The following is a 14254-nucleotide window of genomic DNA, read 5'->3' on the forward strand; positions in this document are numbered from 1 at the left end:
GGAAGGCGCTTTACTAAATATATAGTAGCGCTGTGCAGGGGTGGCACATAAGGCTTGGCAGGAAGTAACATCACAAGCTGTGCCACATGTACATCGACCTATCTGTTCTCTCTAGTTCTCTATACATTTTGGAACGTTTACAAGGTCAGGGCCGGTGTAGGTCGGCCATCCTTCTTGTAAGTGGTGGCAATTCGAAGTTTTGTTTCTTGTGTTGCGTATAGCAATTGGTAAGCATACTGTACCTACCGCCGCAGCTTAGCTGCCGCTTTAGTTATGTTAGTTCTAGCCAGCAGCAAGGTATCTGCAGCGCTGCAGTCGCCCTGATAGTGGGAACTGTTAAATGGGAGCATGAATTCGAAGTGAAGTAGGGTGAATTGATTGATTGAGGTGTCAATTCTATAGTGGAGTGGTAAGTGTTCTATATAGGATCAGGTGGCTGGGAACGTCACATGACCACTCCAAACAGGAACATCCAGCAGCCAGTGGCTAGCTGGGCGGAGAATCATACCTGCCTCTGGCACGCGCCATGGAAACATCTCAAGAGACACGCGAAAGGTAATGGCGATCGAAACCTGCCCTGATTAACCTTATCGATACGATGCGGCGCAGCACAACACACATCACATGCAGCTGTTTAGCCTTGTTGCGGCAACCCTCAGCCTGGGCGCTTGTAACTTCGCTGCCTACACGATGCCACTCTCCTCTCCAACAGCTAGTCCTCACTCGTTTGCTTCCTCGATCGATTTCTTCTAGTTATGGACCCACTCAGCGTCACAGCCAGCATCATCGCAGTTCTTCAACTCTCGGCTAAGGTCCTTGGGTACTTAAATGACGTCAATAATGCTTCAAAAGATCGTGCAAACTGTGCTGTTGAGGCCTCAAACGTACACAGCCTCCTTCTCAGTTTAAGGTTTCGTCTCGAGGAGGGAAGCGCCGATGCACCGTGGTATACCGCTGTCCGAGCCCTTGGCGTCGAGAACGGACCGCTCGACCAGTTTAAGCAAGCGCTCGAAGCGCTGCAGACTAAGATGACCGACGGAGGTCGATTAAAGAAGGCAGGCGAAGCGCTAGTATGGAAATTCAAGAAGGAGGAGATCACTAGCATATTAGATCGAATAGAGCGTCTCAAAACGCTAGTGGAGATTGCGTTGCAAATAGACCACTTGTAAGCCTTCGTAGCAGCGCTGGAGATTTATGTAGCTTACATTTAGGAGAAAACTGTCCCAAGCTGTTAAAGATGATACCCACTTCGTTCGGACTCTCGTGCCCGCCATACAATCTGGAGTAGATAAGATCCAGCAAGACCAAGCCGACGTAAAGCACGGCAAGATAATGGAATGGATCTCACCTACTGACTACCCCGCTCAGCAATCGGACATCATAGGTCGCAGACAGGAGGGGACGGGCCAGTGGTTTCTTGATGCACCCGAGGTTGCAAGGTGGCTCGGCGAGTCGAAGAGCACTCTTTTCTGCCCGGGGATCCCTGGGGCCGGCAAGACGATGGTGGCTGCGATTGCAATTAATCACCTCTTACATTGGGTGCAGAACAGCCTGGTCGGAGTTGCGTACGTGTACTATAACTACAAAGCACAGGAAGCGCAGGACGCCTCAAGCATGTTGGCAGCCGTTGTCAAGCAGCTGGTGCAGGCCCAACCGTCGGCAGCGGGGCCTGTAGAGCGATTGTATAAGCAACATGCCAACCAAGGGACAAAGCCATCGCTTAAGGAAGTTTTCAGCGCCGTCCAAGAAGTAGTTGCAAAGTATTCAATTGTCTATATCGTGGTCGATGCTCTGGATGAGTGTCGAACTAGCGACGGCACTCGCACCCAATTTCTGGCCAGACTTCGGGAGCTACAAGCGGGACGAGACGTTCGCCTCATGGCCACTGCGCGGTTTATACCTGAGATTGAGGCTGAATTTCAAACAGCAGAGAAGCTAGAAATACGAGCTAGCGATGAGGATGTGAGACGATTCGTGGCCGGCCAGACGCACCGATTGCCTAGATGCATTCAGCGTGACCCTGTGCTGCAGAGAATGGTGGAAGAGAAGATCCTGGACAGAGTAGACGGCATGTTAGTTAATCATCTATCTCTATAATTTAAACTTACAAGTTTTTAGGTTTCTTCTTGCTCGCCTACACATCGATTCTTTGTTAGATAAGACAACGGCGAGACAGGTTAAGACGACGCTAAAAACCCTCTTAAAAGGCTCAGCCGCACTCGATAATGCATATAAGGACGCTTTACAGAGAATTAAGGCCCAGTTAGGCGGCCACTACGAACTGGCTAAGAAAGCCCTGTCATGGATTACGTATGCGAAGAGGCCGCTTACCACAGCTGAGCTATGCTGTGCTCTAGCAATAGAGCCAAAGGAAACAGAGCTCGACCCAGAAAATATACCAGACGTCGAGGATCTGCTATCCGTGTGCGCTGGCCTTGTCGTTGTCGACCAAGAAAGCGCTGTCATTCGCCTCGTGCACTATACTACGCAGGAGTACTTCGAGCGCATTGGAGACACGTGGGATCCAGATGCTCAACTATACATTGCCTCCACATGCCTTACCTACCTGTCTTTCGACGTATTTAAAACAGGCAGCTGCTCCACTGATATGGAGTTTGCAGCGAAGCTCCAGGGGAGCACGTTCTTAGACTATGCAGCTAAGTACTGGGGAGAGCATACTGCAACGGTGGAAGGCAATATGTGTTCGCTGGCCTGTTTATTTCTTTCTAATAGCTGGTTAGTTTCGAGCGCTACTCAGGTACTCTTCGCTCCGAGACCCTCAGTTCGAGACAGGAATTACGAGGATTACACTGTTGCCACTAATCACATTGATAGTAGCCAGCAATATCCTAAGAACAGTACAGGGTTACATCTTGCAGCACAATTCGGATTGTCAGCTATACTAGAGAATATGCTCCCGATTCAAAGAGACGAGAGGTTTGTTGAGTTACATAGGAAGAATAGCCACAGCCAGAATTTGTTGTATATCGCAGCAAAAGCCGGACATGTCAGGACAACGAAGCTGCTGCTCGACAAGGGCGCCGACGTCAACGCACAGGGTGGAGCGTACGGCAACGCACTCCAGGCGGCTTTAGAGAGAGGCCAAGAAACAATAGTGAAGCTGCTGCTCGACAAGGGCGCCGACGTCAACGCACAGGGTGGAGAGTACGGCAACGCACTTCAGGCGGCTTCATACCGAGGCTACGAGGCGATTGTGAAACTGCTGCTTGACAAGGGCGCCAACGTTAACGCGCAGGGTGGAGAGTACGGCAACGCACTCCACGCAGCTTCGGAGGGAGGCCACGAAGCAACTGTAAAGCTGCTGCTCGACAAGGGCGCCGACGTCAACGCGCCGGGTGGACACTATAACAACGCACTTCAGATGGCTTCATTGAGAGGCCACGAAGCAACTGTGAAGCTACTGCTTAACACGGGCGCCGACGTTAACGCGCCGGGTGGATACTATGGCAACGCACTCCAGGCAGCTTCATTAAGAGGCCACGAAGCAGTTGTGAAGCTGCTGCTCGACAAGGGCGCCGACGTCCACGCGCAGTGTGAGGGTGGACTCTACGGCATCGGCAACGGCAATGCACTTCAGGCGGCTTCAAAGGGAGGCTACGAGCAGGTAGTTAAAATGCTGCTTGACAAGGGCGCCGACGTTAACGCACAGGGTGGACGGTACAGCAACGCACTCTACGCAGCTTCAGAGGGAGGCGACGAAGCAACTGTGAAGCTGCTGCTTGACAAGGGCGCCGACGTCCACACGCCGGGTGGATACTATGGCAACGCACTCCAGGCGGCTTCAGAGGGAGGCTACGAGCAGGTAGTTAAAATATTGCTTGACAAGGGCGCCGACGTCAACGCACAGGGTGGAGCGTACGGCAACGCACTCCAGGCGGCTTCAAGGAGAGGCGACGAAGCAACTGTGAAGCTGCTGCTGGACAAGGGCGCCGACGTCAACGCACAGGGTGGAAAGTACGGCAGCGCACTCTACGCGGCTTCAGAGGGAGGCCACGAAGCAACTTTGAAGCTGCTGCTCGACGAGGGCGCCGACGTCCACGCGCCGGGTGGACACTATGGCAACGCACTCCAGGCGGCTTCAAAGGGAGGCTATGAGCAGGTAGTCAGGATGCTGCTCGACAAGGGCGCTGACGTCAATGCGCAGGGTGGACGCTACGGCTACGGCAACGCACTCCACGCAGCTTCAGAAGGAGGTCACCAAGCAACTGTGAAGCTGCTGCTGGACAAGGGCGCCGACATCAATGCACAGGGTGGAGATTACGGCAACGCACTTCAGGCGGCTTCAAAGAGAGGCTACGAGCAGGTAGTTAAAATGTTGCTTGACAAGGGCGCCGACGTTAACGCGCAGGGTGGACGCTACGGCAACGCACTCCGGGCGGCTTTAGACAGAGGCTACGGCAACGCACTCCACCGGTATCTAGAAGGAAGCCACGAAGCAACTGTGAAGCTGCTACTTGACAAGGGCGCCGACGTCAACGCGCAGGGTGGAGCGTACGGCAGCGCACTCTACGCAGCTTCAGAGGGAGGCCACGAAGCAACTTTGAAGCTGCTGCTCGACAAGGGCGCCGACGTCAACGCACAGGGTGGAGAGTACGGCAACGCACTCCAGGCAGCTTCATTAAGAGGCCACGAAGCAGTTGTGAAGCTGCTGCTCGAGAAGGGCGCCGACGTCCACGCGACGGGTGGACACTATGGCAACGCACTCCAGGCGGCTTCAAAGGGAGGCTATGAGCAGGTAGTCAGGATGCTTCTCGACAAGGGCGCTGACGTCAACATGCATGGTGGAAAGTATGGTAGTGCACTCCAGGCGGCTTCATGGAGAGGCTACAAAGCAACTGTGAAGCTACTGCTTGACAAGGGCGCCGAAGTTAACGCGCAGGGTGGAGAGTACGGCAGCGCACTCTACGCGGCTTCAAAGGAAGGTCACGAAGCAGTTGTGAAGCTGCTGCTTGACAAGGGCGCCGACGTCCACACGCCGGGTGGATACTATGGCAACGCACTCCAGGCGGCTTCGAAGGGAGGCTACGAGCAGGTAGTCAGGATGCTGCTCGACAAGGGCGCCGACGTTAATACACAGGGTGGAAAGTACGGCAACGCACTCCAGGCGGCTTCAAGGAGAGGCGACGAAGCAACTGTGAAGCTGCTGCTGGACAAGGGCGCCGACGTCAACGCACAGGGTGGAGAGTACGGCAACGCACTTCAGGCGGCTTCAGACAGAGACTACGGCAACGCACTCAACTCGGCTTTAGAGGGAAGCCATGAAGCAACTGTGAAACTGCTTCTCGACAAGGGCGCCGATGTCAACGCGCAAAATAGACGCCACGGCAACGCACTCCAGGCGGCATCACATTGGGGCCGCGAAGCAACTGTGAAGCTGCTGCTCGACAAGGGCGCCGACATCAATGCACAGGGTGGAGAGTACGGCAACGCACTCCAGGCGGCTTTAGAGGGAGGCCGCCAAGCAACTGTGAAGCTGCTGCTCGACAAGGGCGCCGACGTCAACGCACAGGGTGGAAAGTACGGCAACGCACTCCAGGCGGCTTTAAGGAGAGGCTACGAAGCAACTTTGAAGCTGCTGCTCGACAAGGGCGCCGACGTTAACGCGCAGTGTGGAGAGTACGGTAACATACTCCATGCGGCTTTAGAGAGAGGCTATGAGACGATTGTGAAGTTGCTGGTTGACAAGGGCGCCGACGTTAACGCGCAGTGTGGATACTTCGGTAACGCGCTCTATGCAGCTTCCTACGGAGGCCACGAGCAGATCGTAACGCTGCTACTCGAAAATGGCGCCGATGTCGATGCGCAAGGTGAAGACTATGGCACCGCACTCCAGGCGGCTATTCTTACTTGCTCTGTACCTATCGTTCGGCTGCTTCTTGATCGAGGTGCTGATTCTGCAGCTAGGGATAAGCATGGGTGGACTCCTTCGATGATCGCCTTTCAAACCGGCAATCGAGAAATACGTGACATGTTTGGAGTCCATGAATATGATCTACAGTCTATCCGGAATGAATGTTTAGCGCCGAGTCGACTTACAGCTCCAAGAGCCTCTACCATCAAAATAACAAGCAATGGAACTGCTGCAATCAGTGGTATGTTGGAGGCCTATTCGCATAATATCCTATACTTACAATTGCTTTAGATCAGCTAAACTCCGAAGAGCGCAAGTACATAGTGCAGATAAGATCAGACCATCCATTTCCTATAGGCCAGCGGTTCGTATATTTTGAGGTCACTATCCATAATGTGGAGATGAAAGGGTATGAAATTATTCCTTAGTATCTACTGATTAAGTTGTTAGATAGTCCTAACTAGTCCTAGGATGATTGGAATTGGGTTTTGTCATGAAGCCTCACCCTATACAGGGATGCCGGGTTGGAAGAAGGGGTCGTGGGCATACCATGGCGACGATGGCAAGCTGTTCTTAGGAAAGGGACAGGGGGTACAATTTGGTGATACTTATGGAGTCGGCGATGTGATTGGGTGTGGATCTGACATGAATAAAGATGAGTTCTTCTTTACGAAGAATGGAATACGCGTTGGTTAGTAACTACAATGCTCCCTAGTACATAAGCCTAACATAAATAGGTCAAGGATGCGCAGGGAAATCTCTTTATGGAAGGCTGTTTGTAGCAATCGGTGTACGCTGCAAAAGCCTTCATTTGTCAGTAAACTTCGGCCCAGATGGGTTTATGTATTCTTTTTAATAGTTAGCCGATTTGTTCAGTCATAATACATTCGAATAATCTAAAGTAAAGGCTACTGTAGCTAGCTTCTACTAAGCTAGCGCATATAGATGCCGGCCACCTGTGGTTTCCGGCCGCCTTGGCAGAACGCGACACCTGCACAGAACACGCGATATCTCCACCAACAATCTATAAAAATGGATGCCCGTGAGCTCTCTATACAAGCAGCTATCAGCGATTACCACGCAGGTGTTTATACTAGTCTACGCGCTGTTGCAAAGGCTTACCATATCCCTCGATCTACCCTACAAGGCCGACTCAGTGGCGCGTCAAACAGCGCGCTCAGCCATCAGCACCAGCAGCGATTGACTCCTGCGCAGGAGGACTTTCTAGTAGACTGGATCCTCGATGAAGACGCACGCGCCTGCCCTCCCTCACACGCTCGCGCCCGAGAAATGGCCAATCGAATCCTACGCATGAATGGCGATACTCAGCCTGTTGGCAAGCTCTAGGTATCCCACTTTATCAAGCGCCAGCCACGAATCGCCTCTGTTATTGGTAGAAAGCTAGATGCTCAGAGAGCTGATGCAGCTACTCCAGAGCAGGTACGCGCCTTTCTAGAGCTCTTTGAGAGGACTAGAGTGCGTCTAAATATACGCGTTGAGGATACCTGGAATATGGATGAGACAGGGCTTGCTCTAGGGGTATGTGCCAACTCTAGAGTACTCTCTAGTAGTCAGAAAAAGAAGGCTTATAATCGATCACCAGAGAATCGCGAGTGGGTCTCTATGATTGAGTGTGTATCAGCAGTAGGCCAGAAACTACGCTGCGCAGTCATCTTCAAAGGACAAAGCCTACAAAGTACCTGGTTCCCAGCCTCAGTTCCTGGCTGGCTCTATACAACCTCTAAGAATGGATGGACGTCAAATGAGATAGGCCTTGAGTGGCTACAGCGGATATTCATCCCTGAGACAGGTGCAGGAGACGGCCGGTATCGCCTACTGATCCTAGATGGACATGGCAGCCACGCGACTGTTGACTTCATGTGGCTCTGTAGGCTACATCAAATACAGCTCCTCTATCTACCTGCGCATTCCTCACACGTCCTACAGCCTCTAGACCTAGCACCTTTCTCTGCAGTCAAGTCTAGCTATCGCCCCCAGATTCAGGAGCTTGCCTCGCTTGATGATGCTGCACCTATCAAGAAGGAACGCTTTATCACCTGTTACTATCAAGCTAGGGAGGCAGGCCTTACAGAGAGGGTAATTCGTGCTGGCTGGCAGGCAACCGGCCTATGTCCATTCAACATCAATAAGGTGCTTGCCTCCTCGCAGGTCTCCCAGAGGCCTACTACGCCACCTCAGCAGCAGCAGCCTCAGCAGCAGCATCAGGACTTCTTCTCCACTCCTCAGGGGCCTAGGGATCTCTATATAGCTCAGCGTGAGTGAGAATCTAGGTCGCAAGGCGAGGCTCCTACTACAGAAAGCGGGTAAGGCAGTAGCAGTAGCAAATACTCGAGCTGCAGGACTAGAGGCAGAGAGAAGACGCCTTGAGCAGCAGTTAGAGACTGCTAGCTCTCAGCGCCCTCGAAAGCGCGTTCAAAAGACCCAAATCAACGCTTTGCAGAGGTAGAGACCATTAGGGAGGCTATGCGCGCAGCTGAGGCTTTAGCTGCGCAACATAGTAGATCTACTATATTAAGCGCTGCAGAGAGAGCTGCAGCTATTACTGCAGCTGAAGCGCTTGAATCTATGTGTACTCAGTGGCAATTATAGAACTATTGGTAGAGATGTCGCGTTCTGCTAAGGCGGCCGGAAACCACAGGTGGCCGGCATCTATATGCGCTAGCTTATAGGAACCGGAAACCAATTTCGGTCACCACTGTACTACTTGGGTGTTCATGTCCGGTACAATATCCACGAGATGTCATCGCTACCACGCCTTCGGTGCAGGAAGCGGGCTCCGTTGAGTCCGACATCGTCGGGAAACGCACAACCTACGTCCAGATGGTCCAAGTACTATTTCCCGGAGTGTTCTGGGTTGGACTAAAACGATTCAGGTATTGCGCGATACTGGATACACGTCACGTATCGTGACATCCGACAAAGCCGAGTCTCTTTGTTCTGTCTCAGAATCAAGGTATGTTCGTTTCGCCGCCGCATTGAGTAGGTGCTTCATCATAATGCTTTTTGTTGCGGCTCAATGTCTTGGACAAACGAGCGGCGGGCCGCTTCGGGTGTGGCTGTGAAGATCACTCTCACGTCTCATGACCATTTCCGAATGCGTAGAGCGTAGTTTGGTGGTGTGAAATTCAATCAGGATCAATTTCTCGTAGTAAAGCTGAATGACATGGTAGCACGGGTTCTAGGAACTGCGTATGGGATAATGGCTTTGAGTTCCAGCAACAACGCAGTTGAAAACAAGAAATAGCTGTCCGAGATCGAGCACATGATCTATGAACCTCTCGTCAAGTTTGGTAGATGAGGTGCTCCGTCTCCCGGATCGGGACATAGGCGCCTTCCATTCCGGAGCGCCCAAAGCGTCGGGCTCACACCTCGCTCATCTTTTGTCTCTACCCCGGATTTCACCTCACGATACGCATCACGCGCCACGCCGCGACCGCTTCCGGACGCACCAGCCATCGAGGTCCAAAATATCGGTGCGTTTGTTGCGTTTGCTACCGCCTCGATATAAACGCGGTGCGCTGCTCTCAAGCTTGCCTCACCACATTCCATTCCACACCACACCCGCTCGAGTAAATCCCACACCAACGCACGCGGATCACACGCAGCACTCGGCACCCCTTGCTTTGAAATCAGCTTGACTTAGCGACGAGTCCGGTCAATATGCGCTGGGCACCTTCTGCTGCTTCCCGTGGCGGCGACGGGCGCGTCGAGGCGCCTGTCACCCTTCGGGGCTATCTTCTCTGTGTGTTTGCTGCCTTTGGTGGTATTCTCTTCGGCTATGATTCTGGTAAGTGAAATCACGAGTATCTTTTCTCATGATCTCGAGTTGCGCTGACTTCGTGGATATAGGTTACATCTCTGGTGTGCTTGCTATGAACGCGTTCAAGAAGCAGTTTGGCACGGCTCCCGACTATACCATCAGCACCTGGCAGAAGTCACTTATCGTCTCTATTCTCTCTGCTGGTACCTTTTTCGGTGCGCTTATCGCGGGTTCTGTCGCTGATTGGATTGGTCGCCGCTCCACCATCATCGCTGGATGCATCATCTTCTCCGTCGGTGTTGTCCTTCAGGTCGCATCATCGTCCGTGGGTGTCCTCGTTCCTGGTCGTCTTATCGCTGGCTTTGGTGTTGGTTTCGTTTCCGCCATCATCATCCTCTACATGAGCGAGGTGGCACCCAAGGCCGTCCGCGGTGCTATCGTCTCTGGCTACCAGTTCTTCATCACCATTGGCCTGATGCTCGCCTCCGTCGTCGACCAGGGTACACACGCCATCGACAACTCTAGCTCTTACCGCATTGCTATGGGCCTCCAGTGGCTCTGGGCTCTGATCCTGGGCACGGGTTTGTTCCTGCTCCCCGAGTCACCGCGCCACTATGTCAAGAAGGGCCGTCTCGATGATGCTGCGGTTTCCCTTAGCAAGCTTCGTGGTCAGCCGATTGATTCACCGTACATTAAGGACGAGCTCGCTGAGCTCGTGGCGAACTACCGCTTCGAGTCTGAGCACATGCAGTCTAGCTGGTTGGACTGCTTCCGCGGTGGTTGGGCGCCGTCTGGTAACTTCCGTCGCGTGTTCATCGGTATTGCCCTGCAAATGATGCAACAGTGGACCGGTGTCAATTTTAGTAAGTAACATGGTCATGCCCCCTCTTATTTTTACCACAAATTAACAGTGACAGTCTTCTACTACGGCACCACGTTCTTCAAGCAGGTTGGCATCAAGAACGAGTTCCTCATCAGCATGATCACCACCATCGTCAACGTGGTCTCGACCCCTATCTCCTTTTGGACCATCGAGAAGCTCGGCCGTCGCATGCTCCTTATCTACGGTGCCGTCGGCATGTTGGTTTGCGAGTTCATCATCGCCATTGTAGGCACCGTGGACGAGGGCTCTAAGGCCGCCGGCCTCTGTCTGATTGTCTTCACTTGCTTCTACATTTTCTTCTTCGCAACCACCTGGGGCCCCGCTGCGTGGGTGGTCATCGGCGAGATATTCCCTCTCCCCATCCGCGCAAAGGGCGTCGCTCTATCCACAGCCTCCAATTGGCTCTGGAATTTCGTCATCGGCTACATCACGCCGTACATGGTCGACGAGGACAAGGGTAACCTCAAGAGCAAGGTCTTCTTCGTGTGGGGCGCAACCTGCACCATGTGCGTCTTGTTCGCGTACTTCCTTGTACCCGAGACCAAAGGTCTCTCGCTGGAGCAGGTCGATCGTATGCTCGAGGAGACGACGCCGCGCAAGTCTGCGAAGTGGCAGCCGACGGACTCGTATGCCGATGGCGCGATCGACAAGGTAGAGGCCATCGCCTCGCAGAACCTAGAGCACCGCGAGAAGGTCTAGACGCGAAAGCGGTCTATCTTCCCTTCTTGGTGTGTATTGGCAGTGAATTGGAGTTTGCTAGAATGATCTTGCACTGCGAGACACTGCGTCATGGATTGTTATCGGCGTGACACGGCGTCTTCCGGGGTGGTAATGTGTTTCTCGGATATACCCCGGCGTATGGATGAATTGGTCTTGTTAGTCACGGCGTTGGTGGCGTTCGTCGTGGACTTTTTGGTCTAGTCTCTTGTGTCTTGGGGACTTTGTCGCTTGGCACATCACTTCTTGTATTGAATAAAAGGGACTTTCATGCATTATCTTACGGTAGATATTGGGTGTGGAATGGTACACGGGCATAGTGAAAGCAATGACACTTACTGTGTATTGTTTTCTTGTTGTTTTCTGGAGTGAATTGTGAATCATTCACCGCGTTGCTAGTACTTCAAAGACAGCGCATCACAGGGGTGTTTAATGCAAGAGTAATTGGTCACGCATTTCGGCATGGATCACCTATTGGGTATTGAAAGTCTTCCATGCTACGCCAACTTCCTATTTCCACCCACCAGGTCATGACTCTGCAGAATTCTGCTACTCGACATAGAAAATCTAAGCTGGCAGACGAATGACAGCAAGATCGAGATTGTCGGCGATACTTCTCCTTTAGCTTTCCGATTCAATCGAACCCAACATGTTCTGGTTTGCGCATGCGATACACGATCGAAAGAACCCCGAGCCTGAAGAACACGCAGTCGAACCGAGGAGAGACCTGATGATTGGCCTTGTTTTGCTTTTCAACCTGACTCTTCTCAAAATCCCACAGCGTATACCACAAGAGACGCCGTGTCCCTCATACACTTTCGCGTCGTACTGCATCTCTGCAGCCAAGTCATGCGTAGCATGTAGTTCAGCCGCACGCGCGACGAGCTTGCAGCGGCTGCATTATCGGAAGCGAGTCTCGCCTTCGGCTGGCTGGCGATTGCATTGGCCGCAAAAACGTGGGGCTGAAGGCGGCATCTTCAGCTGGGCGGGGAGTGTGGTGTTGTGGTGGATGATAGAAAGCGTCGTGATATGCGTTGAGTTTTATACGGCGTCAACCGGGCGACGGATTCGCTGGTGAAGGTAAGTGCAAACGCGGTCGTATGGCTGGCCTGTTTGCAGGCAGACGTGTCTCTCACTCGGTGAAGCCGCACTTTTCAATCCCCTCAGCAAGTGATCGTAACGGACAGAGACGGGGAAACACGCTTTTATGCAGAATAACTGGCTCTGCAGCACATGGAGCGTCGAAAAGAGCAGATTCCAGTGGCTCTAATTTGGATCAATGACACTGGACGGGTCTACAAAAATGCAATTGAGCCCATACCACCAACACAGTCAGCGACCACTAAACTGAATAGCCCTCCGTTCTTCGCTCCGACGCATTAGCGCTATAACTGTAGACCATTTCTGCCTCTATGGAGCGGCTGTAGCTGATTGAGAGCTGCCGAGGTAGGCATGTTTGTCGTGAGAAAGACCAGCTCTTCAATAACAACGCGAACGACCTCCTAATTACTAGCTAGATTGGTATTATCAAGACTTTCTGCGAGCTCAGAGGCTGATTTTCGACTTCGAGAGCGGTGAGGTTGCCCAAACAACGATTATGGATAAACCAATTTATCTTAGGAGATCTCGCGCTCTCATACGTGTCTAAACCTACAACATGATAGTGCAGCCAGACACATGAGGGAGTGGTATCTGCACCTCACGATCGGAAGGTTACTTTTCTTGAAGTAGACTACGTCACAACTCCTAGAGGAGCTGATCTTCTAACGTGTTTTCATTCTCCGACCCCAGTCTTATCAGGATACCGGGGTTACGTTGGTTCGAAGGTTTCGAGTCAGCTGCTGCAAGTCGCTCGCTGCGTATACACGTGTATAGGAGTCGTGCTTCGGTCGCCAACGTGGATCGCTACAAATTTACCGGCGAGACACAGCAGACAATTAATAACTGTTAATTAGTATAGACAGGGGAGTGTGAGATGCGTCTGTGCTGACCAGCCATGGAGCCGGAGCTTCCCAGCGAAGGTGAGTTGAATTTTGCGTTTGGACCCTGAAATCGTACCCGCATCTCACGATATTATTGCACGCATTGTGTCTTAAGGTTGCCCGACTTATTCCACAGACTTGGTCGAACTGTCGTATGGAATGCGACTAGAACCGTTCTTGCAGTAAAGCTGGGGCTCTGTGACAAGACGGAAGCACGCTGCTTGGCTCTTGGTATCAAGACACCTTTTGTGCGAAAAGGTGATGACACATCTTTACTAATAACAGTCCGCATCAATACTACAGTAGAAGCTTACATTCGACTAGTTGTCATTCCACGTTGCAGAACAGGATTTAGGCCAGCGCAACTCACCACGTGCACAAACTGTCTGACCGAGATTCGCCGTACAACTGGATGGACTGCACGCCAATTGAGCGGCTTTTGAATCTCGGGGCGCCCACATGGCACCGAATCATAGTTCTCGCATCAAGCTGTGTGCATGAGCGAATTTAAAACGTCTAGCCATAGACATACAGTCTTCGCGAGCCAGGCCCACTATCCCCATCATCGCTATCATCAGCGCTAGCCGAGAGCGATATGGAGTTGCTCCGTAGGCGACAAAGCACGCAATTTTTCAGGCGTTCGCTGAGTCTGGTCATGTCGTATGACTTGATATTATCCTGCGTGAATTTGCTGATGCTGGCGAACAAGTGGAAAAATTCTGCGGCATAAACCGCAGTTGAAATTGTCGACTTCCCGAACCATCCAGACTTCCAGGGTGACACGATTCACGTGATCGAAGGATTAATTCAAGCAGACCACGTTCCACGGACTCGGGACTTTCTCGTATGCCCTGGAGCGAAGCGGTGTCCTCACTCTTCGCAAAACTGACCTCAACCGGAAGTCGACACTACTTCGGAACATCCTCCGACGGTCGCATTGCGCAAGTTCCAAGAAAGGAAGGCGACCAAGAAGCTGTTCCAAGAATCGGGTTTTTGGTATTCCTCGTTTGGCAGCCTGG

At 52.4% G+C, this 14254-nt stretch overlaps 5 protein-coding genes across 5 annotated transcripts; all 5 read left to right on the forward strand.

The window, feature by feature from the left end:
• The first annotated feature begins 507 nt into the window (after positions 1-507).
• On the forward strand, positions 508-2382 carry CC84DRAFT_1022712 (uncharacterized protein). The gene is made up of 3 exons (XM_018173388.1): positions 508-1165; positions 1215-2068; positions 2119-2382. The coding sequence occupies exons 1-3, from the start codon at positions 756-758 to the stop codon at positions 2154-2156; spliced, it is 1302 nt and encodes a 433-aa protein (XP_018032828.1). The 5' UTR covers positions 508-755; the 3' UTR covers positions 2157-2382.
• CC84DRAFT_1073108 (ankyrin repeat protein) lies at positions 2177-2665 on the forward strand (the record flags this gene model as incomplete). The annotated part of the gene is made up of 1 exon (XM_018173685.1): positions 2177-2665. A coding segment is annotated over one exon (489 nt), but the record flags the coding sequence as incomplete, so codon positions are not given.
• Positions 2666-3793: 1128 nt separating this feature from the next.
• Positions 3794-4039, forward strand: CC84DRAFT_1058254 (ankyrin; the record flags this gene model as incomplete). Its single annotated transcript, XM_018173559.1, has 1 exon — positions 3794-4039. A coding segment is annotated over one exon (246 nt), but the record flags the coding sequence as incomplete, so codon positions are not given.
• Positions 4040-4333: 294 nt separating this feature from the next.
• CC84DRAFT_1098530 (ankyrin) lies at positions 4334-4687 on the forward strand (the record flags this gene model as incomplete). Its single annotated transcript, XM_018174774.1, has 1 exon — positions 4334-4687. A coding segment is annotated over one exon (354 nt), but the record flags the coding sequence as incomplete, so codon positions are not given.
• A 4566-nt stretch (positions 4688-9253) lies between these two features.
• CC84DRAFT_1167515 (general substrate transporter) lies at positions 9254-11569 on the forward strand. The gene is made up of 3 exons (XM_018179192.1): positions 9254-9680; positions 9743-10516; positions 10571-11569. Exons 1-3 carry the CDS (start codon positions 9554-9556, stop codon positions 11233-11235), a joined length of 1566 nt encoding a protein of 521 aa, XP_018032832.1. The 5' UTR covers positions 9254-9553; the 3' UTR covers positions 11236-11569.
• Positions 11570-14254: the final 2685 nt, after the last annotated feature.

This window comes from Paraphaeosphaeria sporulosa, assembly GCF_001642045.1.
Source record: "Paraphaeosphaeria sporulosa strain AP3s5-JAC2a unplaced genomic scaffold CC84scaffold_9, whole genome shotgun sequence".
Classification (NCBI taxonomy): Eukaryota; Fungi; Ascomycota; class Dothideomycetes; order Pleosporales; family Didymosphaeriaceae; genus Paraphaeosphaeria; species Paraphaeosphaeria sporulosa.

Bases quoted from the DNA above. Each gene is read 5' to 3' on its own strand.
- CC84DRAFT_1167515 (XM_018179192.1), top strand. From the start codon at position 9,554: ATGCGCTGGGCACCTTCTGCTGCTTCCCGTGGCGGCGACGGGCGCGTC. The intron at 9,681-9,742 runs GTAAGTGAAATC...TCGTGGATATAG, and splicing joins TCTCTTCGGCTATGATTCTG to GTTACATCTCTGGTGTGCTT. The intron at 10,517-10,570 runs GTAAGTAACATG...TAACAGTGACAG, and splicing joins GTGGACCGGTGTCAATTTTA to TCTTCTACTACGGCACCACG.
- CC84DRAFT_1022712 (XM_018173388.1), top strand. From the start codon at position 756: ATGGACCCACTCAGCGTCACAGCCAGCATCATCGCAGTTCTTCAACTC. The intron at 1,166-1,214 runs GTAAGCCTTCGT...TACATTTAGGAG, and splicing joins GCGTTGCAAATAGACCACTT to AAAACTGTCCCAAGCTGTTA. The intron at 2,069-2,118 runs GCATGTTAGTTA...ACAAGTTTTTAG, and splicing joins GATCCTGGACAGAGTAGACG to GTTTCTTCTTGCTCGCCTAC.